At 39.9% G+C, this 27,286-nt stretch overlaps 1 protein-coding gene across 3 annotated transcripts in view; it reads right to left on the reverse strand.

The window, feature by feature from the left end:
• Window positions 1-1,097: 1,097 nt before the first annotated feature.
• The window catches only part of lpin2 (lipin 2), a 31,258-nt gene continuing 5,069 nt past the window's right edge, over window positions 1,098-27,286 (reverse strand). The window contains exons 2-20 of one of the 3 annotated variants that reach the window (XM_079569704.1): window positions 26,477-26,677; window positions 21,548-21,643; window positions 19,817-20,172; window positions 17,599-17,715; window positions 17,392-17,518; window positions 16,872-17,220; window positions 16,690-16,789; window positions 15,746-15,933; window positions 15,486-15,579; window positions 15,340-15,409; window positions 15,162-15,254; window positions 14,911-14,990; window positions 14,646-14,805; window positions 13,974-14,122; window positions 10,494-10,580; window positions 9,610-9,762; window positions 7,818-7,932; window positions 2,082-2,185; window positions 1,098-1,717 (exon numbers count right to left, since the gene is read on the reverse strand). In XM_079569704.1, the coding sequence (XP_079425830.1) occupies window positions 1,573-1,717; window positions 2,082-2,185; window positions 7,818-7,932; window positions 9,610-9,762; window positions 10,494-10,580; window positions 13,974-14,122; window positions 14,646-14,805; window positions 14,911-14,990; window positions 15,162-15,254; window positions 15,340-15,409; window positions 15,486-15,579; window positions 15,746-15,933; window positions 16,690-16,789; window positions 16,872-17,220; window positions 17,392-17,518; window positions 17,599-17,715; window positions 19,817-20,172; window positions 21,548-21,643; window positions 26,477-26,668 (2,775 nt within the window). In that variant the 5' untranslated portion in view covers window positions 26,669-26,677 and the 3' untranslated portion in view covers window positions 1,098-1,572. Of the gene's footprint in view, window positions 1,718-2,081; window positions 2,186-7,817; window positions 7,933-9,609; window positions 9,763-10,493; window positions 10,581-13,973; window positions 14,123-14,645; window positions 14,806-14,910; window positions 14,991-15,161; window positions 15,255-15,339; window positions 15,410-15,485; window positions 15,580-15,745; window positions 15,934-16,689; window positions 16,790-16,871; window positions 17,221-17,391; window positions 17,519-17,598; window positions 17,716-19,816; window positions 20,176-21,547; window positions 21,644-26,476; window positions 26,678-27,286 lie in introns of all 3 variants that reach the window. The other 2 variants (XM_079569703.1, XM_079569705.1) reach the window with 2 other exon arrangements.

The following is a 27,286-nucleotide window of genomic DNA, read 5'->3' on the forward strand; positions in this document are numbered from 1 at the left end:
TCTTCTTGGCTTAATTGGCTTCAAACTGAACTAAATGAAATGTAAATTTACAGAACATTAGTCTGTAGCCAGTACGTAAGCCATATTTTTCAAACTTGACAAAACCATAAGCTTAAAGTGACAGTCTGTAAGTTTGCAAAGTGAGGAAAGATGGAGTGAAATTTGAAAGTAAACAATCAAACTCCTCCCCTCTTTAAGCCCTCTTCGTTTGCAAAATGAGGAGCACAGGAACAGAATTTTCAAAAGTAAACTATCAAACTCCTCCCCCTCCTCTCCTGATTGGAACTGACTGGCTGGTTCACAGGAACAGCTCGTCTCATTGGTCAACACAGGAGGATACTAGACTCTGATTAGTTGCTGAGATCCCGGAAGGAGGGACATAAACATATATAGATACAGACGGCATCTCTGGAATCGCCCATATATGGTCATGTTTGAAAACAGTTAAGGGGGAAAACAATTTGGAGAAAAATCTAAACTTTCTTTAATTATGCACTACTTTAACAACTGCTGAATTATGAATATAGTTTTCTACTAAATAAAGATACAAATACATGGAGAGAAGCAAAGTGGTTCAACAGCCCATAAAAGAGAATGCTAACTTGAAGCTTTATGCTAGCATCGGGCCAATGCTAACAGTTAGCTAGTGCTAGCTACAACTGCTGTTTTTTCACTTGTACTGAACAGTCTGCTGTGAATAAATATCCACATGGACCCGATTTAGACTTGACTTTATTTATGTGTGATAAATAAGTTCATATTCCGCCAGAAAATGTCTAAAAAGAGTGAAAAATGGTCTTTCTCTAAAGATTCTATTTTCCCCCTTGGCGAAGCCACGCCCCCTTCTATGACGAGATGCTGTCTGTATCTATATTATTACTTGCTCAACATCAAAAAGCAAGACCAGGTGATCAATTTTGCACATTTTATCAAATGTGTAATATATTTAGACTTCCAGACTATCACTTTAAGAGTGATCACTCAATTGATAGGACACTGTTTCTGATAAACAGCACATATTTCCCTAAACACTGCACATCATTTTCATCATTAGGAGCCAATTCAAAGCACTGCACTCTTGGGTCAAAGCGCTTGATGTACAACACACTGCAACACACTGAACCCTGTTTATCTGCACTGACTGCAATGGCAAATAACGTGTTTGCAACATGCAGTAAATAATGTGTTCCAAGAGTGAAAACATGATCAACACTCCATGACTCTGGAGAGCAGGGTTTTGGGAACTGAGTGCAAACCAAACATTGATTTCAGTGCTTTGACAAAGAGACAAGTTGTTGTTTTAAGTTGGATTCAAACAGTTTGTTGGTTGTGGAAGTGAATGGCATTTAGCGGCTCATCAATTGACGGATAAAAAGTAAAAATGTCAAAATATACTAGAAAACTAAATTTAACCATTTGTTGCCGCATGTGGGACAATTTTGGTCCGATGGAGGAAGCCACTGGTCCATTTTGTTTTTATCTTCGTTACCTAAAGCTGCATTGAAGTGCATGGATGTCCGTCCAATCTGCGGTCAATGTGGTGTTTTGAACAGAGTGCGAGGTGGTGTTGGATCAGAGCAGCTCGTCCGGGTCGATGGCCGGTAGAGGCTGTCTCCAGTAACAAAACGAGCTGAACTCGGGCAACACAAACGCCTCGGTCTGCTCCTTACTCAGCAGAGGGAAGACATGCTCCACCAGCTCGCTAAGCCTGCAATAACTGGAGAGAGAGAGAGGGAGATGACACAGGGTCATTCCAAGACAAACAGGACATCGATACAAAATGTGAAGTAATGATGGGTTGCATAGAAACAGAACAGACGGAGACCTTGGGGGGTGAAAAATCGTAAGGTTTAGTGAAAGTGCATTTAAAGCGAGGTCCATTTTATTCAACTAAGTCCAAACCAAGACTGAACCAGACCTAAATCAAGGCTCTATTTAAGGACTAAGGACATGAGCTAAACTCTAAACAGTCACAACCAAAACTACACAAGGCCATAATTGTCTAAAGGAGTCATTCACTTCCTGAGACGCCTGTAAACCGAGAGCAACAGCCAGAATATTTGACAGGTGTGTGGGCTTACGAAGACTTGTTGCCCTTGGTCTGCTCCTGGATGAGCTCCCCTCTAGGGTTCACGGTGAAGATCCGGCACACAGGTACTCCCACCTCTTTATAGGCAAACACATCCTGCACAGAAGACACAGATTCAGAGAGATGTTTTGGCTGGAAAATGATATTCACGTGTTTGTTTTTTTATGTTCATCAACTTTATCTGTATCAAACCACAATGTTTTATATGTAACCTTGGAGCTAATGTTTTTATGACGCGGGAAAGCCAGAATTGCACAATGCTTGGTGACTAATTGTTTATTAACAGCAGGCTGAATATACAATGAACAAATAAGAAGGTGAGTCACATTGCACTCTATACCTCATCCGGTGATCATTTTACGGGAACACAGAGCAACAGATCAACAAAAGGCTTTTAAACATCTCCTGTGCAAATGTTACAGTAAAAAAAAAAAGTTTTATTCGGATTTGTGTCATTTTAACTAAATATGTGAAATCTTCTGTATTGACAAATGCAGTAAAGCATTTCTAAGGTTCATCATTTATTATACAAGAAAGATTTGCAAATCTGACTGAAGCTTAATGGTAAACTCCCTCTGCTGCTCCCATGTCGCACACAGTAAACAGGCAGCAACCTCCCTCTCTCTCGGTACGGCTGCATTTTTTGCCTTTTTCTACAAACTGCATTTGTGGTTTCTGTGTTCCACATTGTTTTACTGGATACTTTTTTATGTCTTTGCCGTGTTTTTGTGGGGTTCGGTAGATTTTTTTCACTGCAGAGTCCATAGTGATCCTGAAAAAAGCAGCTTTTTGATAGTAAACAAAAAGCTTATCAGCTAAACCCATATGAGATCACAAAGTATTTCTTTTGAGACACCAAGAGTCCTGCCGCACAGTGGAGGCGTCACAAGAGGAGCTACAGGAAGCAAGGTCAGGACAAACGAGGAGGTATCCGGGCGAGACCCACAGCTAAGCCACACATGCCTTCTATATGTTTGTTAAGTGGTGTTGTCACAGCTCTCCTTCCGGGTCCGCAGATGTGCGAGAAACTACAAAAAACTCTTAAAAACAACATCAATATTTCTGAAACTCAACAGAAAGTTTCAGACCATACATTTATCAGGCCCATTAGCAAAAAATGCTGTACCTACTAATTTAAAAGTAAAAAAAAAAGTAATATTTACCAAAATCGGTACATCCGGATTAGCGGAGATAAATGCTCACAGCGCAGCAGCTACGCCAACCCCGGAAGTAGTGACTAGTAAATATTACTTTTTTTAGCAGTAGGTGCGGCATTTTTAGTCTGAGAAATAAGTAGGTCCAGTAACTCTCTGTTGAGTTTCAGAAATATTGATGGTTGTTTTTAAGAGTTTTTAAAGTTTTTTTCTCTCATATTCGCCGGTCTGCTAGTACCTGGAAGTGGAAGTCGTGACGTCACTCTTAAAAAAGGTATTGTTCCGGCTAATGGACGTCCACTGGAGAATAAAACATATTAACTGCTAAGCTCTTCCTAGAAGACGGTGAAAGACTGTTGTGGAGGGGAGTGAGCTGCGTAGGAGGAGGAGCTGACCAGTGCAGGACACCATGCTCTGAAACAGGGACAAACCCAGGAGGCGCTGCACCATTTCAGAGGATCAGAGGAGGTTCAGAGGAGCCAGGTTTCCTCCGACTGCTACCTCTGAAAACATGCTGGTCAGGTTGGCCCACAGTGGCGGCGCAGCTCAGTCGCAGCGGCTCAGGACTAACACATGAACACTATTTCATTGTACGCTTATACAATGACAAATAAAGCACTCACTTACATATTTGGATATTGCTCTGTTAAATACTGATATTGTGCAGCAAGGGTTTGAGATTCTCTGTATGTGCTTTATATCCGAGAAGATTTTCAATAACTTTAACGTAATTACAAGAATACTTAGATAACTTTCTCCAATGTTTCTCCCTTTACGATCTGATGTGAGCGTAAAAATACAAAGTGCCGTTCCGGCTAATGGATTTGTGCAAGTCATTTGAAAGGACTCACTGCCAATTATGTAACCCGCCGACAGACAGTAGAAAATGATCACATTACTGACATCAACGGCTAATTTCCTGTTTGTGCCATTAAGTAAGGCATGAACAAACCGGAGGACTAAACGCTGGGACACTGAATGTGCGTTTTGTCTGGGAGAGACAGAGAGAGTTTTGATGGCTCGCTGTTCCTTGTTTGTTCAGCTGAAGGCATGACGCTGCGCCCGGTTTGAGGCGGTCACAAGGGGCTATCTGCTGCCTCTGACCTCAGCCATGGGTCGTCACAACACTGATATCATGTGTTAGTCTAGGGGCACGGTGATACGACTGTGTGGAGTTACTGTATCCTGTAGGAACTGACACTGACACTGGAAAAGGGAGTCGTTGTATATCTGACATTTGGATGAGTTTGTCATAATTATAAAAGGGGCAACGCTGCTTTTATTGAGGCACAGTTATTAATTCAAAACATATTGTGAGCTTTACATTTTGATTCTTATATGCTGCATATAGGCCTGTCACAATAATTACTATACCGACTTCAATGAATGAAAGATCAAGTATATATTTTTGGACTCAGTATTTATCATTTGTATATTTATTTGCAGTTTTTTCATATTTTTATGTAATATTACAGTATTATTTGAATTTTCAAGTAAATTATGTAAAACAAATAGTTTCAGGTTGTGTGTAATTAAAAATGTGGTCAGAAACATTTAGAACTAAAGTTTATTGACGAGGAGAAGACCAGTCGTGACAGCATAGATAACTGTGAATGTAAATATGACCTTTAGTGATTTATTGTAGTAATTTTTAGGGATGCACGATCCAATGCCGGAACAAATACGATATCGGGTATCGGCTAATATCCGATACTAAAGTGGTACCAGTTTTGGCTCTCAATGCCTTAAAAAAAGCAACTTTTATCACCTTTTATCAACTCCATGTAAATACATGCTGTTTGTCATTTTAAAGCTAAGAACCTAGATAATTCAATCGCTGATATATTTTTCACCTCCGTAAATGTATTTTTGATCGCAGCGCAAAATAGCAATAACAATAGCATGCTAAAGCTAGTGGCTGCTAATGCTAACAAAAACTAATCAAGGCTGGGCCAGAAACAATGACAGAAATAAAATAAAATGTTAGTGGTTGTATTTTAGTTTAAGAAAAAACTGATCAAACATATTTGTAATGATCAGACCACTTTATGTGAGTTGTTTATATCAATGTAACCTAAAGCCTGTCATAATACCCAATGATAATAGTGAAGAAAAGTCCAGTGATCCTTGTTAAATGTTTATCATTTAACAAGGATCACTGTTAAATGATAGATTAACAGTGATCCTGTTAATTACATCTAAGGATGTAATTATCAATTACATCCTTATAGATGTAATTGATAATTGATTGGTAACATCATGACAATAAAATGTGACTTTATTGATCTTAAACTGGAGAAAAGTGTCAACTAAATTTTTCACTCAGCGATAGAAACTTTTAAGAAAGTCTCTTGGTATTGGTAAATATCGGCAGATACTCAAACCCCAGTATCAGTATCGGAAGCAAAAAAGTTGCGTCAGAGATTCTCTTGTAATTTTAGCACTATTATATGTGGACTGATGGTTGTAACGGTTGAATGGGTGAATGAATGAATGAATGAATGAATGAATGAATGAATGAATAGTTGTATTTGAGTGATTAAATAAATAATTCACCTGCTCAGGGACGGCAGATGGAAACGAGCTCAAGCTAAATCAGGAGCAAAGCATTTTTAATTAATGTTATTTGCACATTGTCCCTGTTGAAATAAACTAATAAACTAAATGAAATGAAATAAAGGACTTCAATAAAGGGCTTTTAATTAATCTTCTCCTTTTCTGAAGTTTATTGTCATTGTTCTTTTAGAGTTAGTTTTGTCGGCATGAAATAGCCCTCAATACTATCGTTTATTGAGATATTTTCCTGCCTCAGTAAATTTTTTTGTTTATTTGGTTGAGACAGTACATGTTAATGAACATACTGTATGGATACATGCATGTAAACACGCCACACCAGAGCTTCCATTTGTTGTCCCACAGTCTCTCACTCTAAAACACCTACACAAACACGGGGAGACCATACTCCACACATAAAGGCCCAGGAGGGAATCGAACCCTGGACCTTCTTGCTGTGAAGCACAAGTGCTAACCACACCGCCAGCATATCAAACTTCAAATGTTTTCATCACGACAGGCCACGATGCTTATTACCGTAATTGAAAGTTAATGCTCGTCCAACTCAAATAGCAGATTGTCGCAAAGCTCAAGTTACAGCTCAGTTTGAAAACCTTCCAGCACATTTACAACTAAGTTTTGCTTCGGCCTTGTTACTTCTTGTTACTCCTTCATTCGATCTCTTGTTATTCTTTTGTTCCATTTTCCAAGAAGGTTAACACTATTTTTAAAGCGATAAAAAGGTGGTCTGCAGAATGAATAAAGCTCCTTTCACCTTCAGTGGCTTAATGAAAAAACAGCCTTGTGAGTTTAAAAAAAAAAGCCCAAAAAGCGTCACAGAAACAAGTCTAAGACAGCCCGCTTTTTTATTCGCTTTAGCAGAAGAAGCCTTTGCTAAATATCAATAATAAACACTGCATGTGCTAAAAGATGGAATTAGGAGTATTGTGTTTGTGGTTTATGACTGGAGATAGGCCTTCTTTTAGAAATGTATAGTTTCTCCAGTTCTACTATTATTTGTATAGGTTTAGACGGCTTCTCTGGAATCACCCATATATGGTCATGTATGCAAACAGTTTGGAGAAAAATCTAAACTTTCTCCAATTATTCAACAAATATTTTAGCAAATGCTGAATTATGAATATGGTTTTCTACTAAATAAAGATACAAAGACATGGAGAGGAGCAAAGTGGTTTAACAGCCCATGAATACATAAAAAAAAGGAGAATGCTAACATGATGCTTCATGTTAGCATCGTGCTAATGTTAACGGCTAGCTAGCGCTAGCTACAACTGCCGTTTTTTCACTTCTACTGAACAATCTCCTGTGAGAAAATATCCATATGGGCCTGATTTACACTTGAATTTATTTATGTTTGGTAAATAAGTTCATATTCCACCAGAAAATGGCTAAAAAGAGTGGAAAACTGTGTTTCTCTAAAGATTCTATTTTCCCCCAGCGACGCCCCCTTCTATGACGAGATGCCGTCTGTGTCTATGCTTATTATTTCATTACTTGGAATTAGCACAGGGTGTGAAATGAGACGATGTGTTCCAAATTTTACTGATGAGGACATTTCTGACTTGTTTAACTTTTCTTAAAAAAAAAAAAAGCCATGTCACTGGTGTAAAACTATGAGTAATGCATCGCTTACCGCCTACAATACCCTCTCAAAAACACGAAAACCTTCCCCTGTGCACTTGAAATACCGCAGGTCAAAAAGAGTGTGTGTTTTACTGCCTCTGAAGTAAAAAATGCTGGAGACAAAGTTCACAAAGTATCGTCTTGCTTCTGAAGCTGCTGAGATACAGTCACACACCCCCTGACCTCAGCGATGGATCTTCCCATCACTGAGATCATGTGTTTGTTTAGTGTCTTCCTAACACGGCTCTATGGGGTCACTGTATCCTGTAGGAAACCCCGTGACTCTGTGGAGGAGGGTGGGTGTGTGTGTGTGTGTGTGTGTGTGTGTGTGTGCGTGTGTGTGCGTGTGTATATCTGCCAAACACCCGTTAACTCACGTTGGTCCTGTTCCCGAAAGCGGCGTGGAACGGATCCTTGTTGTGCTGGAACAGGTTCTTGATGTCTGTAAGGCATTCGATCTTAAAGATTTCTGGCTTCTTCTCGATCACCTCCCTGAAAAAAACAAGAACAAATGACTTTGATTTCGATCAGAGCAACACATATTCTCATCGACTCTAACTGCAACCATACACAAGACGTTTACAGCATTTGATGAGTCATTTTAGCTTTGTCAGAGACTAGATTTGATTTTCCAGCATTTTTGTTAAATCTCTGTCTAAAACGTGGAAACATATTCAAATACTGAGTGACGTACAAAGTAATTTAAGCATTGTAGAGTATTTTTTGACTAATACAAATTTACTCTGCTTGTTAATTGCAGTTAATTGGTTCAGTCAAGAAAAAAAAGGGAAATCATTTCATTTAGGACACTGTATGAACTTCAAACCATTGCTGTGTGGATTACAGATTACAGACATCAATATGAAGAACATGTATTGTTTAAAAAAGTGAGTTTATCTTTCTTCTTATCTTCTTGTTTTGAATAAAAATGGCCAAACTTTCAAACAAAATCTAAAATATTGATTGAGGTATGTTTAAATTTACTGGTTCATTTTGTCAACATATTAGATACAAAGACTTTTGCTGAGGGGATTCTGGATATCGTGCTTAGTTATTGAAGGAGCTGGTTATCTATAGGGCTGGGCTGGGTACTGTTAAAGGGGCTAGATGCAAGTCGGCCATTTTATACTCACTACTGCCACCTCAGGTCATACATGTAACTGCACCTTCTATATTAAGCTCGTGCATGACGGCACTTTTTGAGTGACAGTTCAGGATTTTAGAGGCAGTTGTGGTGAACAGGTCTTAGCGCATTTTAGACACTAGGACATTGCTGGAACATGTAGGGGGGCGGAAAATACAGAATTTTAACATTTTTAAACTCCACTTAGTCCCTTTAAACGATACCAGTCTGGTATAGGAAAAAAAAGCTTTAGGTACCACTGGTATCGAAAAATGTAAGTATCAAAAGCAGGCACCGAAAAGAAATATTAAGTCTTTATATTCAAGTTTTGATGCTGTTGGTCATAAAACAAGAAAAAACAAGTGAAACAGAAGTTGAAAAAAATAAAATTGGGAAAATATTTGGGGGTAGAATTGAAATTTTTGGGGAAAATGATGATGATTATTATTTTTTTTAAATATGGAAAATTTGTTTTTTCTGCCCTTCTGTAGTTAAAAGGAAATTTCTTGGTTGTTTCAAATAAAAAAAAAAGGAATAAATTAACATGATTAATCTGTTTTCATTCTGTATGACAAATAATTTAGTCCAAAAAAATGTAACGGTACCCAGCCATGGTTCTTTGTGGGGAAAATAACAGTCAAAACTCCAATTCAGTCTTGTTTTTTGGGGTGTGAATTGCAACAAAAAAAAAAAAAAAAAAAAAAAAAACAGTTTAGAAATTAGATTTTTAAAAAATCCCTTTGAAAACTTCAAAACATTTAAGTTCAAGGCTAAACAATGTGGTGCCTGCAGGTATGGTATGTAAACCTGGTGTTTGGCTGCACGTTGTTAAAGCAGAGCAGCAGCATCTCCATGGAGACGAGCTGATGTCTCGATGCCAGTAACGTTACAAGTCAGGTCTGGATTTTTTCAGCATAACAACACAACTAATGAAATAAACGCTTGCTTTTCTATCATTTATTCAGTGGAATGTTGCGCAGTGATGCTTTAAGTCGTGCTGCAGAAACTGTTTCTCCATTTAAACCTGAATGTCCGGCCCGTTGTACCTGTGAAAGGCGGAGAAGAGGCTGCTGGGAGAGAGCATGAGGGGCCCGCGGGGCAGAATGATCCCTCCGTCATTGACCCACTGCAGATATCCTCGCGTCATGTCCGCCATCCCGATCGCCCGTGCCGAGCAGTACAGGAACTTGTACCCGTTCCTGAGGACAGACAGCGTCCTCATTAATGCCGCCGCGGTGTGGACTTAACCCGACCATCATGAGCATCATTAGAGATACTAAGAATAGAAAAACTGAAACCGGCTGCTTCTGAACCCACATAGTATCAAAACGTTTCAATGTTCATGCATTCGAAAGCATCCCTTGACATTTATGGGGAATTAATGAACGACATAAGTCATACATGCAAGAAAGTTAACATTAATATTAATAAGACGCCTGCTGCTAAGGTGATAATTGATCAGGTTTGTCTTGGGGAAGAGAGAAATATGACTCACTAAGGCAGTAATTCATAAGCGTAAATGTTTCCAAATGCTGCACGTATAGAATCATCCATAAAAATTGTAAAATAAGGCATATTAACAACAGTAAAACTATGAGTAAGCATGAAATAGCCAAAGATAACACAGAAAAATGACTAAGAGACATATAAAACAAAAGAAAATCACATAATTCATGCAATTCATGCATGCATAAAGACCAAGAGATTAAAAGTGGGTCTTAGAATGATTGTACTCTGCAAAAAGCCAAGACATTTCTATAAAAAAAAAGTTGTTTTTGCCGCTTCTAAGACATTTTGGGAGTCTGTTAATTACCGAGACATTTGTTGTAGACACATTAGCCAAACAGTAAACAGAGCAGACGGTCTCGACCACAGAGCATCTTTTCTCTGACTCTTCTGCAAATCATTTAAAGAGCTGTTTGACACTTACTCAGCGACGGAGTGGTAGAGTTTAGCGATGCCCTGATGCGTCCAGTCCTTCCCGAGCTGAGGCAAGATCTGTCCGAACACATCTGACCTGAACGAAAGGAAGTGAAAGGTATAAGGCGCCACGTCGACAAAACACAAAGTACTTTTGACTGAGCCATTGTTCTGTTGTGCATGTTTTAGGTTGATAAAGTATATCAACCTCTTAACCCGCACCTGAACCGAACACGTTTTCTACATTTCAGCTCTACTTACGTCTAACAATCTGGACTGGAGTTTACAGCCTATAGGCCAGAGTAACGCCTTGATTGAAAGCTTTGACCTACAAAATTGATCTAAACGGATCCTTTTCCTCGCATTGTTGCCTTCATCTTTGTTCTTTTTCCATCTCATTTTTGCTTTTCGCGTCAAGTTTTTGTTGCCTTTATGTTGAGTTTTTGTCACAGTTTGAAGCAGCTGGACTTTATCTCTCCTACACCGTCAACACTTTCCCTTCAAGGCCAAGCCACGGGGCTAAACCAGATAAGGAATGATGTCTCTGGCTCAAATAAGCAAAACACTGACTCGCTCAAGGTCTCTAGAAGAGCCTCATATTGCAAAACAAGACATGACCCACCTAGGGCTGTCACGATAATTACTATAGCGACTTGTTTTTTTTCTTTGGGCTCGATATTTATCATCTGTACCTTTATACAGCACCTTTAGCATTTCTCCTTATTTTTCTTTACAAAACTTTGATTTCTAACGGAAGCCAATTGAGTTACATTATTGTTCATGTTTATTGCAGCTTGTGTGGTATTTTAGGATATTATGATGCACTTTTAGAACAAATGTCATTTTTATGTCTGAGTGTAGCATAGATAGCTAGAGTCGATAATATCATTTATTGCGATACTTTCCTGCCTCAATATATCAAAATTCAAATTTGTTATCGTGACAGGCCTACCCCCCACCCCTAAGCACCGCCGAGACCACGCCCTCTGCCTCAACTCTTTTTCTGTAACCCTCCTGCTTTTTTGTTGAGTTTTTGGCCCCAATTGTTGTGCTTTCATTGCTTTTGCTGTCACATTTTTGCTGCTTTTTTGCTGCACTTACATTGGTTCCTTTTGACGAATTTTTGTCGCGTTTTCATCCTTGTTTTCGTATTTTTATACGTATATATATATATTTTATACGTATATTTTGACGAAAATGTGTTAGGTTCAGGCGGGGGTTAAGAGGTTTAAGCAGGAAACCCGACACAAAGTGAACAAGCAAACTCCGCACACATACAGGTCCACACCGTCTGGGAGTTGAAGCCAAGGCTTTGTTGAAAGGCGAGAACATTTGCACAGTTGTCAACCAAGTGCTTCAGAAATGTTTCGAAATGTAACTCTAATCAAGAGTCAAACCAGGATAAACAATACAGTGGGATATGTCAGGCATTAGAACTGATTGCCATAGGCTTGAAAATCCCATATGAAGTCTATGCCCAAAGAGACCAGTTATTGAACATTTTGAAGAGGGCCACTCTGTCCTCATTGATACCCCTCGTTATAAATAGCAAACACTGCGGTTGGTTAACGAGGATACTGCGGCCATAAGGGAGGAGCGTATGGCCGGTGGTAGCTTCACGCTGAAATGCAAATGGGCTCATTATAGTGACTGTGCTCTTCGCCCTATTACTCAAAGAAAGCCACAAATGTCACAGGTCGGCCCCCGGGTCAGACAGATAACAAGGGCCCGTCATTGATGGTGCTGACCAGCTCGCAGCCGACGGAGCGCGCGTCAATTAGGCTCGAAATGAGAAGGCGCTCGTTTTGGCAGTAATTAAAAGCTTAACGTAAAGAAAAAGCAGGATTATAGACCTAATTAGGACAAGGTATTTAAACACTGATTTAACAGGTAATGAAGAGGTTTTCAAAGAGACGAGGACATTAAAGTAAGTGGTCATTAAATGGTAATCCTTGGTGTTAAGCTAGCAGCAACACATAGCTTTTTAACATGCACAGTATAGGCACAAAATAGTGGCAATGAATTAAGTATCAGAAATGACAAACAAAATGGTGTTAAAGCAAGACTAAGTAACTCATGCTCCTAGAGGCCATAAGCGCCACTGCCGGTGTCATAGCATGTCGCGTTTTTTTACTCATTAATTGTCCGTGAGAGTCAATAGGGAGAGAGGGATATTGTATATTGTGCCACAACCCAATTACACAACAGAGACAATTTTTTTCACTCAAACTTGGCGGTAAACAATGTTTAAGTGGCGCTAGCCCACAGTTAGCTTTGCCTGTTAGCTTCTTCTTTGTGATTTCATTAGTGTGTATTGCGCCTCTGGCCCGGTGCAGGGAAAGTTGCAAGTGTGGTTTTCTGGACAGAGACACCCGGGGGAGGTGAAAGACGCCCAAATCATCCCACTAACACTTGTAGGGACTACGAAAACAATTTATTAAGGTAAGCAAGTTACTTAGTTCTTCTTTAAAGGCCACAAACCCGTTGCTGTATTACCTCCCGCAAATAATTTCCCACTGAAAAGACAGAGTTTACACTGAAAATTAGAGTTTGGGGTTGATATATTTGGGAGAGTTGGATCAGGAATGACATCCAGCTTAAAACTGATGCAAAAAATCCTCTATGACCATTAAAAAATACATTATCTAGTATGTGAAAAATAGCTTTACCCATTTCATTTTGTTATTTATCACTTTTTATTTGCTGCTGTAAGAATAGCTGGGTTAATATAGAAATGATTAATATCTGGATACGGTAAAAGTAGCACAGCTCAGTGCTACAGCTGCTGCCTCTGAACGTGAGACAGAGAGAGACAGAGAGAGAGAGAGAGAGAGAGAGAGAGAGAGAGAGAGAGGAGAGAGAGAGGGAGGGAGGGAGAGAGAGAGGAGAGGTGTAAAAATACTCCCTACACCTGCAGTCTGAGTCACCAATGGGCCGGGCCAGAACAGTTTCTCAATGGGCTCAATATCATTGTAAATAGCAGCGCGGAGTTTAGCAAACTCTACATGGCCCTGCATCTATTAATGGAAAGGAACTTAATCGTCGCTATATAAATAAAGTTCTTCTTCTATTATTTCTAGCCTTTCTTTTTTTCTACATCCCTGACCTTTTAGATGAATTATTCCCAATTCTTCTTGTGATTTGACATATTGTAAAAGCACTTGTGATTGCAGCCATCATTGCAAAACTGCCAGGGTTACGTTCACTATATAGTCTGAAAGTTGGAAAATCAGTCAATAAATTCATAGAAACTAATTGGAGCAATTCAACTTTCTCCCTTTGTCCCTGTTAAGCAGGAGAAATGAGGGTTGTAAAACTCAACACTAGCAAGGTTGCCTGACTCGAATGACGATTATTAACATTCACCTACCAACATTAGTCTCCTGCTTTATTATCAGGCTGGGATTGCGTTGGGATTGGGATTCGCAAAGCAACTTTAAACATTATTTGATATGTTTTCAATGAATGATATGGTTTAACTGGCTCATACTTTGTGATGGTGCCGTCGATGTCGGAGATGATGACTTTGTCGTCCCAGTTCCACAGGTAGATGGTGCCCTCACAGCGGCACGTGCCCTGGTACTGAGTGGTTATGCTGAAAGTCACTTCATTAGGGCCCTCCTTCAGCTTCAGACTGGCCTAAAAAAAACATTAAAAAACAGGACAGTTAAATTCAGCGACTACCAGTTTTGTCATGTTTTCTGGCATGTTGCTGATTAAAACTAAACAAAAAATAGACGCTACATTAACTATATTTTTGTCAACGCGTTAAAGCTACACATAAACAACCAAACGCGCTAAGGGAAACATTAAACTATTATATGGCCGTCAATATTAACACTGGAGGAGACTGTGGTCTTTTTTCAATGTACCACCATGCATTATTCTGGGGCTCTGGCCCTCTGATAGAGAAATTATGAAAGAGCTTTGGAGCCACCTGCAGGACAAATGCAGTAAGTACAATATGTGTTATATGTGGACAGCAGAGGGAGCTCCAACATAAAGAAGGAATGGATGTGTATGGAATAAAATCAAAAAGAAAGGTTGAACTTTTTGGGAAATGCACAGAGGAGGGATAGTGAATAGATGAAATAGATGAATATAATGATGCTGAGTTTAGATCTGGACGCCTAAATGAAGCCTTATGACCTCCTGCACTTACTATCTGGTCAGACGAGAGGCGCAGAGACTTCCTGTAGGTGTGCTGGGTGGTGTGTTGGGTCGTGTGGTGCTGAGTGTCCACAGACTGAAGTCGTTCCTGACACGAGGCAGCGCTCAGTTCCTTCGACTCCTCATCACTGGACGTGTCTCCCACTTTAGCTCTGCAACAAAACATTAACCACATCGGAAACGCGCTTCCTATTAGCCTCATTCACAGCCACTTTTTTTTCATCATCTTGCATAATTTGTTCCTCTTTTTGACTTACATTAAGGGCATTTTGTCCTGAGGCAATGAGGGCCCTTCGTCTAACAGGGACTCCTCCTTGGCTTCGAGCTTCGTCTCTGACTGAGAAGTAGAAATAAAACATTCATCGCATCAGCCATATCAACTACACTTAGTCATAAAACCAGAAATGTAGTTAATATTTAAATGAGTAGAATACATAATGTGGTTTAGCTGTATTCAACCTGTTTTTCTGATAAGGTTTGGCTTTGTATTTAGTAAGTTGGGACATACCTGCTTGATTGTACTATCCGCCCGTTTTCGCCAAAACCACCAGCGTCCTGACTTCTTTGGCATTTTCTCCTTCACCCAGGCCTCCTCCGTAGCCTACAAGTCCCAAAATACACCAATGACTTTGCCACCAAAACATACACTTTTTCTTATGCAGAAAGTTTCCCATTCCCCTATGTACCTTTGGTAAGTTTTTCTGAAATGCTTGAAGACTTAAAATTAAGGGTGCGGCCAGTGTCCAGTTGTAATACCTAAAAAGACAGAAGTTAATTAAATGCGTCCACAGCTGCAAAATTCATGTGTTTAAAGGAAGTGACAGGAACTCACCGATTTCCTATCTTAACCACCAGGTTGGGGTTATCTATAATTGCAGGGTTTTCAGCAAACTCATGATAGGTAATGATATGCTCCATGAACCTTTCTGTAATCATAAAAGCAGAGAAAACGTTACACAGATACTTAAGAAGTGGAGGTTTCATTCAGATCATTACAGTGTTTCAACTATTCACCTCAAAACAAAACACCCAAAAGTCTTATAAACAATAATGTTGTCCTTAATGGGGCACTATTTAACAGCTGTCCAGTACCTTTGGATATCTCTGCGTTCTCGGTGAGGCCTCCGCAAAGGGAGAGCGTGACGTCAGGGAGGTCTGAGGCAGAGTCCGACAGACACTCGGTGCCACTGTCTGCGGCGGCGCTGCCCACCGACTGGGGCGACTGAGAGCCCGAGTGCATCTCCGTCTCCATCCAGTGTTTAGTGGCAGCTTCAGACTCACTATCACAGAGACAAAAATGTTGTATTATTTTGTTTCCTTATTTTTGAAGACATGTTTCATTACGATGTGGGCGGGAAACTCAATGACTTTTCTGCCAAGTTGTAAAAGTTCAATGGTTAAAGGGAGTAGATACAAGTTGGTAATTCTTATGCTCACTACTGCCACCTCAGGTCTTAAGCGTAACTGCAGCTTCTATATTAAGCTTGTGCGTGACGGCACTTTGGACCCGAATTAACACCTTTTTGAGTGACAGGATTTTAGAGGCAGTTGTGGTGAACAGGTCTGGGCTCATTCTACATATTAGGACATGGCTGGAACTCCGTATAGTCCCTTTAAGATGGTGTTTTCAATCAATTTTCAAATTTAGTTGTACTTTCTCTTACTACAAAATATGAGTATCAATTATACAGTATGATAATTAACTCCCACCTGAACCAAGCACATTTTCTCCAGTTTGGCTTCACCCAAATAAAAAGCATCTTGGAAAAAAAAGGGTCAAAAAAGCAACAAAAACGAGCCGGAAAAGCCACAATAACACAATAAAAAAGCGTCAAAAACACACAAAAAATATCAAAAAAACAAAAACTCTTCAAAAAATGTGAGAAATACGCGGCAACAAAGCAACAAAAAAGTTCACGATCACTTTAATAGGACTTTAATAGGAATATTTTGAATTGATTGAATTCAAATGAATAATTTTGCTAACTTGCATATATATATAGGAACCGCCTCCTCATGTGTACAGACTCGCTCACCTCTTAGGAAAATATCTCGCAGCAACATCAGGCTCAAGTACATTCAAGTCATCCAGGTAGATATCCTCAGGGCCCTGGTGCTGGCTCCTCTTTGGGACTCCTGCGCTTCAAAAACAACCATTAACCTCATCACAGTCAAATAAGATAATTGTATGCAGTAAATTGGCAGGAGAAAACCGCACCTTTTTTCTTGGAGGGTGAATCAGTCAGTGGGTTGTGCGACGGCGTGGAGGTTGAGACACTAGAGGGCAGCACATCCAGGGGCTCAGTGGGACTCAGAAGGTTCAAAGCAGGGTCTGGAACGGGACAGGGGACTAAGGGGCCAACAGGCGGGACAAGGGGGGCGGGCGCGACAGGCGTGCGCGGCTCTGGTTTGACTATAGTGCAGGTTGAAGCAGCAACAGCAGCAGCATCGTTCTTCTCCGGCTCCGTATCGTTCATGGCCTCTGAGCTGAGGATCACCCGAAAGTGCGTGCTCTCTGACGGAGTGATGGTGACGGTTTTGACTTCTGGTTTCTCCTTTTTAGTCACCTGCAGAAGAAATTAAGGAATGAGCAAATCGATTAAGAAATATAATTCTGATTTAATGTATTTCAGGAAGTGTGCAAACATTCATGTCCTGAGTCTACCATAAATACATACATTCCCTGGTGTTATGAGCAATGAGGGAACAAAAAAGCATGTTGGTGTAAAGATAAATACCCTGGTAGTTTCGGGAAACTCCCCCCAGGTCCACTGGATGTGAGACTCCGCTCTGAGGAAACTCTCCGAGCGCCGAACCATCAGCTCAGAGTCGCTTTTGGGAGAGAAGGCCTCGGACAGATCGTGACTGCGAAGCAAAAGATATTCATTGAAATGATTTGGTCATGTTCAAACTTCAAAGTTATGTCTCTATTGGCCGTGCAGTACATTGCTTTGTACCTGTCCTCTGCGGGCCAGTCCCCATCAGAAACCGGATAGTCGAGGCTGTGTCTGGCTACAGGCAGTTTGGACTCCGTGTCTTTCATTGTAGTTACTGACGGTGATCTAGAGGGAACAGATTATTGTAAAACACACAATATCTAATGGTCCTTTAAATGGTTGTGCAAATTTAATCGAAATCGCAATATTAAAGCAGAACTAAGTAACTGATGCCCCTAGAGGTCATAAGCGCCACTGCAGGTATCGTAGCATGTTGCGTTAAGTGTCCGTGAGAGTAAATACTACGCTGACAGAAAAGACAAAGTTAGAGAGGGATATTTTACATCCAGTTACACAAAGGAGATGTTCTTTTTCACACAAACTTGGCTATACATACTGTTAAAGTGGCGCTAGCCCGCAGTTAGCTTTGCCCGTTAGCCTCTTCTTCATGATTCCATTAGTGTGTATTGGTGACACCAACCCGGTTGCAGCGAAGTTGCAATTGTAGTTTTCTGGCCAGAGACACCAAAGGAATATAAAAGACCCCCCAATCATCCCATTAACACTTGTATTACCCCCAGAGGGACTACGAAAAGGATTTATTAAGGTAAACGAGTTATTTAGTACTGCTTTAACATTGGTCAGTCTCAGTTAGTGACATGGGGCTTAAATTGTCAATTCATTTGAAATTTGGAGAAGTACAATGGAATATTTTTGTGTTTTAAAAAGTCCTGAAGTGGAAAGCATTCATGAATCATTCAGGCAAAATTGGAGCTTGCTTTTTCTATGTGGAAATGAATGAAACAAATTTCATTATTTGCCTGAAACAAATAAATGGAAATCTTGAGTGTAAAAGCTAATCTTATTTAGTTTTGAATAATTAAATACAAAATAATGGAATAAGAGCTTTGTCCATATGAGGCAAATAATTGCAATTATGTATTTTGCCATATTGGACCATAATATCATTTCAGATGCATTTCCAGATTACCAGGGATTAAACCTCAGGAAAAGTTCTTCACCTCTATAAAACACACAATATCTTTTTTACAACAGTATTTAAAAGGACATACTGTGCATATGTCTATTATCTAAGTCCATGACAGCAGTTTCTCGCCTCCCGCTCTCCGGTCTGTCCTCACATTACCACGAACACTGCTATTCGCTGTACCATTAGCGCAGCATTGTACTGTCAAGGTCGGATTGATAAAGCAATTAGGCTGCATCGATTATGTGCTGTGTAGACACTGCACACACACACAGCACAACACAAATGTCCACACATTACAATAGAAAGTCCTCTTTCAATAGGTCTGCTCATGATTTAATTCACATCCTCCATTTTGGAACAGGAGCTTATTTCATTTTGAAGCAATGCCATTTAGTGTATTGTGTGTATCAAAGGGTAACAGACTGGAATGTTTTTTTTAAAGACACACAGCGTAACATTTTTATACAGCTGTTCAAAACATGCTCTTAATGACCAGCTCAAAATAATGACCAGCTATATTTGCAGTGGGTAATTCAATACTGGATATGGATTAGGGCCTAACCTATTCAAATCTCCTGGTTGCCTTTAGTCAACATCTCCATGGAGACGAGCAGGAAATGTCCCCGCTCCCAGTAAAGTTACCGTCGGGTCTGAGGAGAGGTGAACCGCTCACAGTGTTTGATCATTTTTAATTTGGTACTTGTCAACAATAAAAATATCTGTGAAAACATAAATGCTTGTATTCTATTCCATTTATTGGGTGAAATGTTACGCAGTGTGGCTTTAAACTTAGGGTTTATTATAAAAGTCTATCTTATGTACATTATTGACTATTTTACATAAAGTCTTATTATAATTATAATTCATTATAAGTCTTAACGGGCAAAGCTAACTGCGGGTTAGCTCCACTTTAAACAGTATTGCAAGTTTGAGTGAAAAAAATCATTTCCATTGTGTAATTGGATGTACAATATCCCTCTCTCCCTTTGCCTTTTCTGTCAGCGTAGTATTTACTCTCACGGACAATTAATACGTTTCAAAAAACGCAACATGCTACGACACCTGCAGTTGCGCTTATGGCCTCTAGGGGCAAGAGTTACTTAGTACTGCTTTAAAGTACTCAGATGTCATTATACTGTCATGTAATCCATTTCTAATCCACTGGGTCATGATTAAAAATGTATTTATGCAATTTGAAATGTCTCCAAAACCCTTCTGGCTGCTTCTCGTCCTCACCTTGAGACGTGATTTGCGGTGTCCTCATCAGAGCTCAGGTCCATCTCGAAGATCTCCTCGTTCTGCCCGTTGCCGGACGTAGCAGCAGGTGAGGTGTTAGCAGCGTTAGCATTAGTAGCATTGGGTGCAGACATGGGCGGCGTTAGCTCCTCTCTGCGCGGGTCTCCTTTGTGCTTCTTCCTCCGGCGTTTCTTCTTCTTGGTGCTCACAGTGCTGGAAGTGGAGGGTTCGGGCGGGTCCTCGGGGTCGGCTGGGTCGTCCTCCAGGTTCGTGGGGGCCCTGTGCTCCACCTCGGATATCCAGAAAAGGTGGCTCTCAGTGGGGATCGGTGAAGTGGCCAGGTGGGCCGGGACAACCTGCTGAAGAGAGGAACAATGAGTTTGTAGAGAGGCTTACATTGACTCAGAGGCTTGACAAACATTACACTGTAGTTGGTTTTCATTTACTGCAATAACAATTTATCATGTTTGCAAAATGTTTTTCAAATAAGTAAAGGGCTTGTTGGGAGAAGGCAATCCAAATACTTTACACACTATAGAGCACACATTGTTTTAGAATTTTAAGTTGAGACAGCCTGCTTAGTCAAAATACTAATGTTATTTATTTATTCCTCCTAACATAAGTAAAAATGAATGGGGAAGTAACAAATACAGCAGGCCAGTGCAGGAAATACAAAGCCTGTGAGCATTTGTTGTGAATGAGGTCATGTGACACAAACACATGACTCATCCGTCAGCTGTCAGGTTGAGCAACGGCACACACTGAAGTCATTACATCACAAACATGTGACGCTGTCATCCCAACACACATTTATTACAACTAGGAAATGACTTACTGTACATGTCAGTCTTTCAAGTCAGTAACATTACTCTGACATCTAACATATTAGAAACAGCTGGAGATTTTCCTTTTGGGCTGAGTTGCAAGTTCTGGCGTGCAAAGTCAAACACCACGATCATAAATTATGTGTGCAAGAAAACTACAGGATCAGCCTACAGGCGACAATTCAATGGATTGTAATTATAAACCAATTTAACCTTGTATCAAACTTATTTAAGATTGCATTCAGCGGCTTTGCGACTCACTGTAAATATATTTTTTTCTCTAATTTATCAAACTTCAAAGTCAAATTTATCAACTCAAAATAACTAAAGTTCAGTTTGCCTATATTTCAGCAGTAGCATTTCTAGTAAATATTTCACAAACATGACCTGTCTGTGTCTGACATATTAAAGGTGCTGGATGCAAGTTAGCCATTTTATACTCACTACTGCCACCTCAGGCCATATATGTAACTGCACCTTCTATGTTGAGCTTGTGCATGATGGCAATTCGGACAAGTGACACCTTTTTGAGTGGCAGTGCAGGATTTTAGAGGCAGTTGTGGTGAACAGGTTTGAGCTCATTCTACACATTAGGACATGGCTGGAACATGTAGGGGGAGGAAAATACTTTGTTTTAACATTTTTAAACTCCCTGTTGATTTACTTACAATGACGAAGATTTTAGCATGATGTAAAAGTTGTTCTTTTGTCAATAATAAGAATAAGAATGCTAAAACATATGCAGTGATTGTGAGTAGAAAGTGTCTCTTTGTGGCTTTCCTGTTTCTATTCACACTTACGGTTGTCTGAAACCATTATATGCACTTATTGTAGACTAGGCTGGATAAATCCTACCACCGTTTGACCTTACTCAAATAAACCTATTTGTTTTAGAGTCCAAGCTTACGTTTTGCTCTTCAGACTCTTGGACGAAAAAGGCCTCTCCATTGTCACCCAGCTTCATGTGCAGGTCGACGGGCTCACCGTTGATTTCTATGTCGATCTGAAACACACAACATTGCACAACGTTGAAGATAAAACATTGGCGCCTTTATAGTATCACTGCGGAAGTTTAGATGTCGTAAACTGGTTATTTGATACATACAGCAAGATAATAATTGCAACATGCTTGGCTCCAGACGAGGACTTTTTCATTTCATGCATTACGGGGACAGTGGGACCCCTGTGGGCTTTTGAAGTCCCTTCATCCCAGACGATCCCCACAAACATGTTAATTGTGTGGGTCTTCTCGGATATCACAGGCTGCAGCCAAACAGAGCCGCCCCATTCACGTTTGCCAACCAAATCTCTGAGGCTCTGGGGCCGATGAGAAACGTGACACCACAAAGAAGAAACCGGGACACGGCCAGAGGAGAACTACAGTTACTGAATATTGTAGTGGTGCTTTACAGAGCCAAACAAAGCACTCACAGCCACTTTTCATTTCAATCGCCTAAAGAGGTTCAGTACAATGCTGCATAATAATAATAAATACTGGATATGTGCATTTAATTGCTTGTTTGGTTGGGACAGTGCATGACCACAAACCAATTCATGGCACTCAAGTATTATCACACTTTTGACTGGATTAAATTGTGATTAATTGCACAGCCTTACAGTTCCATTACCTCTCTCTTGGTGAGAGAATTTGCACAAATCTTATGGCATTGATAGCTGTGTGCAAGTCACAGATATGACATATTATTATTATTTATTATATTATAAACAGAATTGCTATCAGCTGCATTGAGTAAATGATCCAAGTAATGTATAACGTAATGAGTAAGGATTCCAAGAAATATTCATCAATGCATCCAGATCTTCACCCCACTGAGAAGTGAAAGCAACACTTGATCTTTTGACATTGCAGAAGCTTATTGAAACAATGCCACAGAGAAGATTTTTTAATCAGGCAATGTATAAAAGAGACTATTAGAGATGCACCGATCCAGCTTTTTTGCCACCAATACTGGGTTTAGAGTATCTGCCGATATCCGATATTTACCGATACCAAGAGACTTTCTTAAAAGTGTCTTTCTCTGAATGGACTCATTTCTCTATTTTAAGATCAATGAAGTCATATTTTATTGTCATGATTTTACAGATCAATTATAATTATCTATTGATAAACTAATGGATAAACATTTAACAAGGATCACTGGACTTTTCTACTCTAAATATCCTTGGGTCGCCTATATGACAGGCTTTACTTTACATTAATATGAACAACAAGTGATCTGATCATTACAAATACGTTAGATCAGTTACTTCTTCAACTAAAATACAAAACACTTGGCTTCAGCAGTGGATACTTTAGGTATCTCTATCATAGTTTCTGACTCAGCCCTGATTAGTTTTCGGGGATCAAAAATACAATTGCGGAGGTTAAAACTAAATCAGCGATGGATTTCTCCAGATTCTTAGCTTTTAAATGATATACAGCATGCCTATATTCACGTAGATTTAGGGGGTACAAGTTGTGTTTGGCATTGAGAGCCAAAACTTGTACTGGTTCAGTATCGGATATTTGCATCCAATACCCTATATCGGGGTAGGCAACGTCAGACGTCAACGTCGTCAAATTTGGCCCTCCAGCATAAAACCTTTGGCCCCCAAGAGAATTTTGAAGAAACATTTATTCATAAATCAGAGAGTACATAAGTAAGTACATAAAAAGGACTCTAAAATGTGAAAAATACTGTCAATATTTTCCACATTTCCAAGCAAAACACTGCATTAGGTCATATATTTTGTGCAATACTTATATTCGTAGAAAAAAAGGTGCTTTACTTTGGGTGATAATTGTGAGTTTCAGCCCTTGGTGTTTTGGAAATGAAGAAAATCGGCCCTTCATGACACAAACTTGCCTCCCCCTGCCCTATATCGTATATTTGCCTATATCGGCTCCAATATCTGATACCAGTATTGGATCAGTGCATCTCTACCGGTTATCTTTAATTGTATCCCTTGATTAAAAACAATTAAATTAGAGATATTGCATCTAATCAAATCTATCTAATCTAAAGCGGAAGAAAATGGATGGATGGATGCATCTAATCATTGAATCTGTCGCATTGTATTGTTGTGCTCAGAGAAACACAGGACTCAAAAAGATAAGATAAGCAAAGACTAAGTACTTTTTTTAAACTGTTTGGTCAATCTTGATACTTTTTAAATGATGTGGGACCAACATAGTCTCTTCTCTTCGAGTAACAATATAATTCAGGAGCATTCATAATAACATAACATTACACAACATGCAGCAGGACTTCTATTTCTACTCTTCTCCCTCCTCCTCCTCCTCCTCCTCCACCCACGCACCGAGGCTGTGGAGGCGTTACCATGGAGACCACTCATTCATGCCTTCGTTCGACCACATTGACATTCGAAGGGTGTAGTGAGAAAGCGCCGCAGCCTACGACAAATCTTCAGGCATTCAGCCCCGCAAAGATGTGGGTTTATATGTATATTTCAGAAACTTGAGCTACATATATTCAATGGAGGTACCAGCTACGGTTGTGAAAGATCAATGAGGCTTAAATATTTTCTCTATTTGTCTTCTTTGAATCTCTATATGTCGTAATACTTTGATTTGGCCGGACATCTTTAACATTTCGAAGACATTTTGACTATTTGTTATGCCACTTGCCTCCATGTTTTCATGCCTATTGATAATGTTAGTAACCAGAAAACAAAACAAAAAACACACTTTTAACATCTATTTGAATATGCAAAGCTACAATGTAAAAGAGTTTGGCATCTCATGTTGGATTTCAAGCATGGATAGGGAACAAAAACCTTATGGCAAAGGCAAAACTGAGTACAGGCTGGTGTTGATTTCTCAACCACTTAAAAAGTGAAAGCCTCTTCCTCTTGTAGCTGCTAAAAATAGCCTCAGTTTCTCCGGTGTGATTAATGGGATCTTATCTGCCGTAAGAATACTGTATATAGTAACAACTACAGGGAGCTGAAGGCGAATACACGATACCTGCCATCTGCGCCGCTGCGGTCAAAACACCGTGAAGAATTCAGAGACATTAATTAGAACTAAAACTGTCAGTGAATTACACGACACCCGGAGAAACAGATGGATTTTCTACAGGCGTTTTCTAAGAATTAAGAAAACACAGTCGTGGAGTTCATTCGGGAAGCGCTGCAGCTGACTAAACGGAAAAATATAAATTAAGATAAGCCAGTCAAATGAGGTTATGTCTACATTGCATTTCCAGGAATGTTTCACCCAGGAATGCGGTCAGTGTAGGACAAATGTACACAGAGATCACGGCCAAAACATCACACTGAGGTTACATTCATTCAAAGAGGGGGATTTTTTCTTTAAAGCATCCTAAAAAATACATTTGCCAACTGCAGCTGCATTTTGAGCAGAGCAAAATATTGAAAGTAAAAGTATGTGCTTTAAAGGGATCACTTTTCAACAGTGCTACGGTCTAGACCAGGCGTGTCCAAACTATGGCCCGGGTGCCAAATAAACGCAGCCTTCAGACTCATTTTTGTCGACGACTGAAGTAGAGCTTTTTACTGCAAAAAATAAAAGGTAAAGTTCAAATAACATCACAAAAAAATAAGAAAAAAATCACTCCAGCCTTAGCTCAAAGACCTGCCGAAAGTAGGTCAGAGCCCCGATTTTGCTTAAATGACTTGGATTATTCGAGAGGAGGTTATCGGTCATTTAACAGCTCAAGCTAAAGGTAAGAAGCTAACGTTAGCATTTTTTCACCGTAACCGTTTATATTTAGGTCGTTTATTCATGAGAAATACGCAACACACGACTGAAACAGCTAATTTCATTCAGTCGTGTTGTTAAGTTCAAAGACCTGTCGCTGTCAGGCTCTTCTCCGACTCTCGCAATGCATTGTGGTCTATATTGACCCGTTTAGTGACCATCGATGCTCACTACTTTTCGAGATGCATTGTGGGAAATTTCGAGTGCCCTACTTTTTTCTCTCTGGACATTCGGACACCCCTACAAAATGGCGTGACCACTATATAGTGCACTATATAGGGAATAGTGTGGACATTCGGACACAGTCTTAATCTCATACTTGGCTGCTTTTAATCAACATCTCCATGGAGACGAGTTGGAGACGTCCCGCTCTCAGTAAAGTCAGGTCTGAAGGAGAGGTGACACTCACAGCAGATACATGCTCGTTCGTTAATTTGTCAGGTATTTTTCAACAATTAAAATATCTGTAATAAAATAAATGCTTGTATTTTATTCTACTTATTGGGTGAAATGTTACACGGTGTGGCTTTAAAGGAAGTTTCATCTCAAACAAATGACACAAATGCAAAATAAATTCCATGGAAGGAAAAGGAATTAACATTATCTCACTGTTTCCTTGTTAATATATATAGCAACTGCAACATATTCAAATATTTTAGTATAGGTATTGAAAAAAGCACCGTTCAGTAAGTATTGTTAAAGTATCGGTATCGAAAATGTTTTAAAAGGTACCCAGCCCTAATCAGGGACAACAATAACACATATTCTCCAAATTTCACTCCCTTTTCGATGAGCTGGACCTCCATAAAATGTTCACTATGCTACCACCTGTGGAAAAAAGCTTTTGGACACTCCTGATCAACAATGACGTCCTGATATTGAAGATGAAGTATTGAATCAATAGTATTTGATAACAAGAACGTCACACAATGAGACATAGAGTGAGTTACAGTAACATATTGGTCTCTGAAATAGAACTAGATGTTTATGGTAAGCTTATAGAGTAGGCATGTTGTTGTTGTTGTAGGAAATTGTCTTCGAGAGAATGAAGAGACACACCCAAAACAAAACGTGCCCCTGCTCCTCACTCACCACTTTCTCTTTGGAGCGCAGCACGCCCAGTTTGCCGAAGCGGACGTGGAAGGGCGAGCACTGGTAGGAGCCATCCCTCTGCCGGACGACCACCACGTCGATGCAGCCCGACAGCGTGGCCTGGTTTATGTCCTTGTACAGCTGTTTGACTGTGACCAGCACATGTCCCGCCAACTGCCCCACGTAGTTCATGGTCTCCGCCTGGACAAGGGAAATCACATCATTTTACAGTCAGTTAAAGACATCACGCATAATTCCGGCAGCCATTTTGAATACCAAAGCAGCATTATGCAGCACTACAACTTGTAACAATATAATAATAATAAACACGGCCCAGGTAACCAGAAAATGTGGCACAGACGTAGCAGCTCTGTCTGTCGAGCTACAGCAGGATCTACTAAAGATCTGCTTCACTCTGAGGACTAAATGAACACATCAAAGAGAAAACACGAAACCTTTCTCTGTGATTTTAACAGTTTGTCATGTCGACAGAGTCTCAGTCTGAGTCAGTGTTTACGCTGCTCAAGACGCTAGCATGCTACCAGTTAGCAACTGTCAACTATTGGCAGTTGATTCAAACAACACAATAAACACGTGTGGCTCACATCTATGAACACTGAGGAAATACTACAGTAACAGCTCAGTTCTGAGGTTTGGAGTGTGGTTCAGGGCTCTCTGGGGCCGTGTTTGACTCTTATCTTCTTGAGCGATGATTATGAGTACATAAAAATGTCACTGTCAATCAGTAGTCTTTCTTTTTCATCCTCAGTAAAGATATTGTAGTGCTGCATAATTCTACTTCGGTATTCA

The sequence above is a fragment of the Gobius niger genome (assembly GCF_951799975.1).
Source record: "Gobius niger genome assembly, chromosome: 13".
NCBI classification, from domain to species: domain Eukaryota; kingdom Metazoa; phylum Chordata; class Actinopteri; order Gobiiformes; family Gobiidae; genus Gobius; species Gobius niger.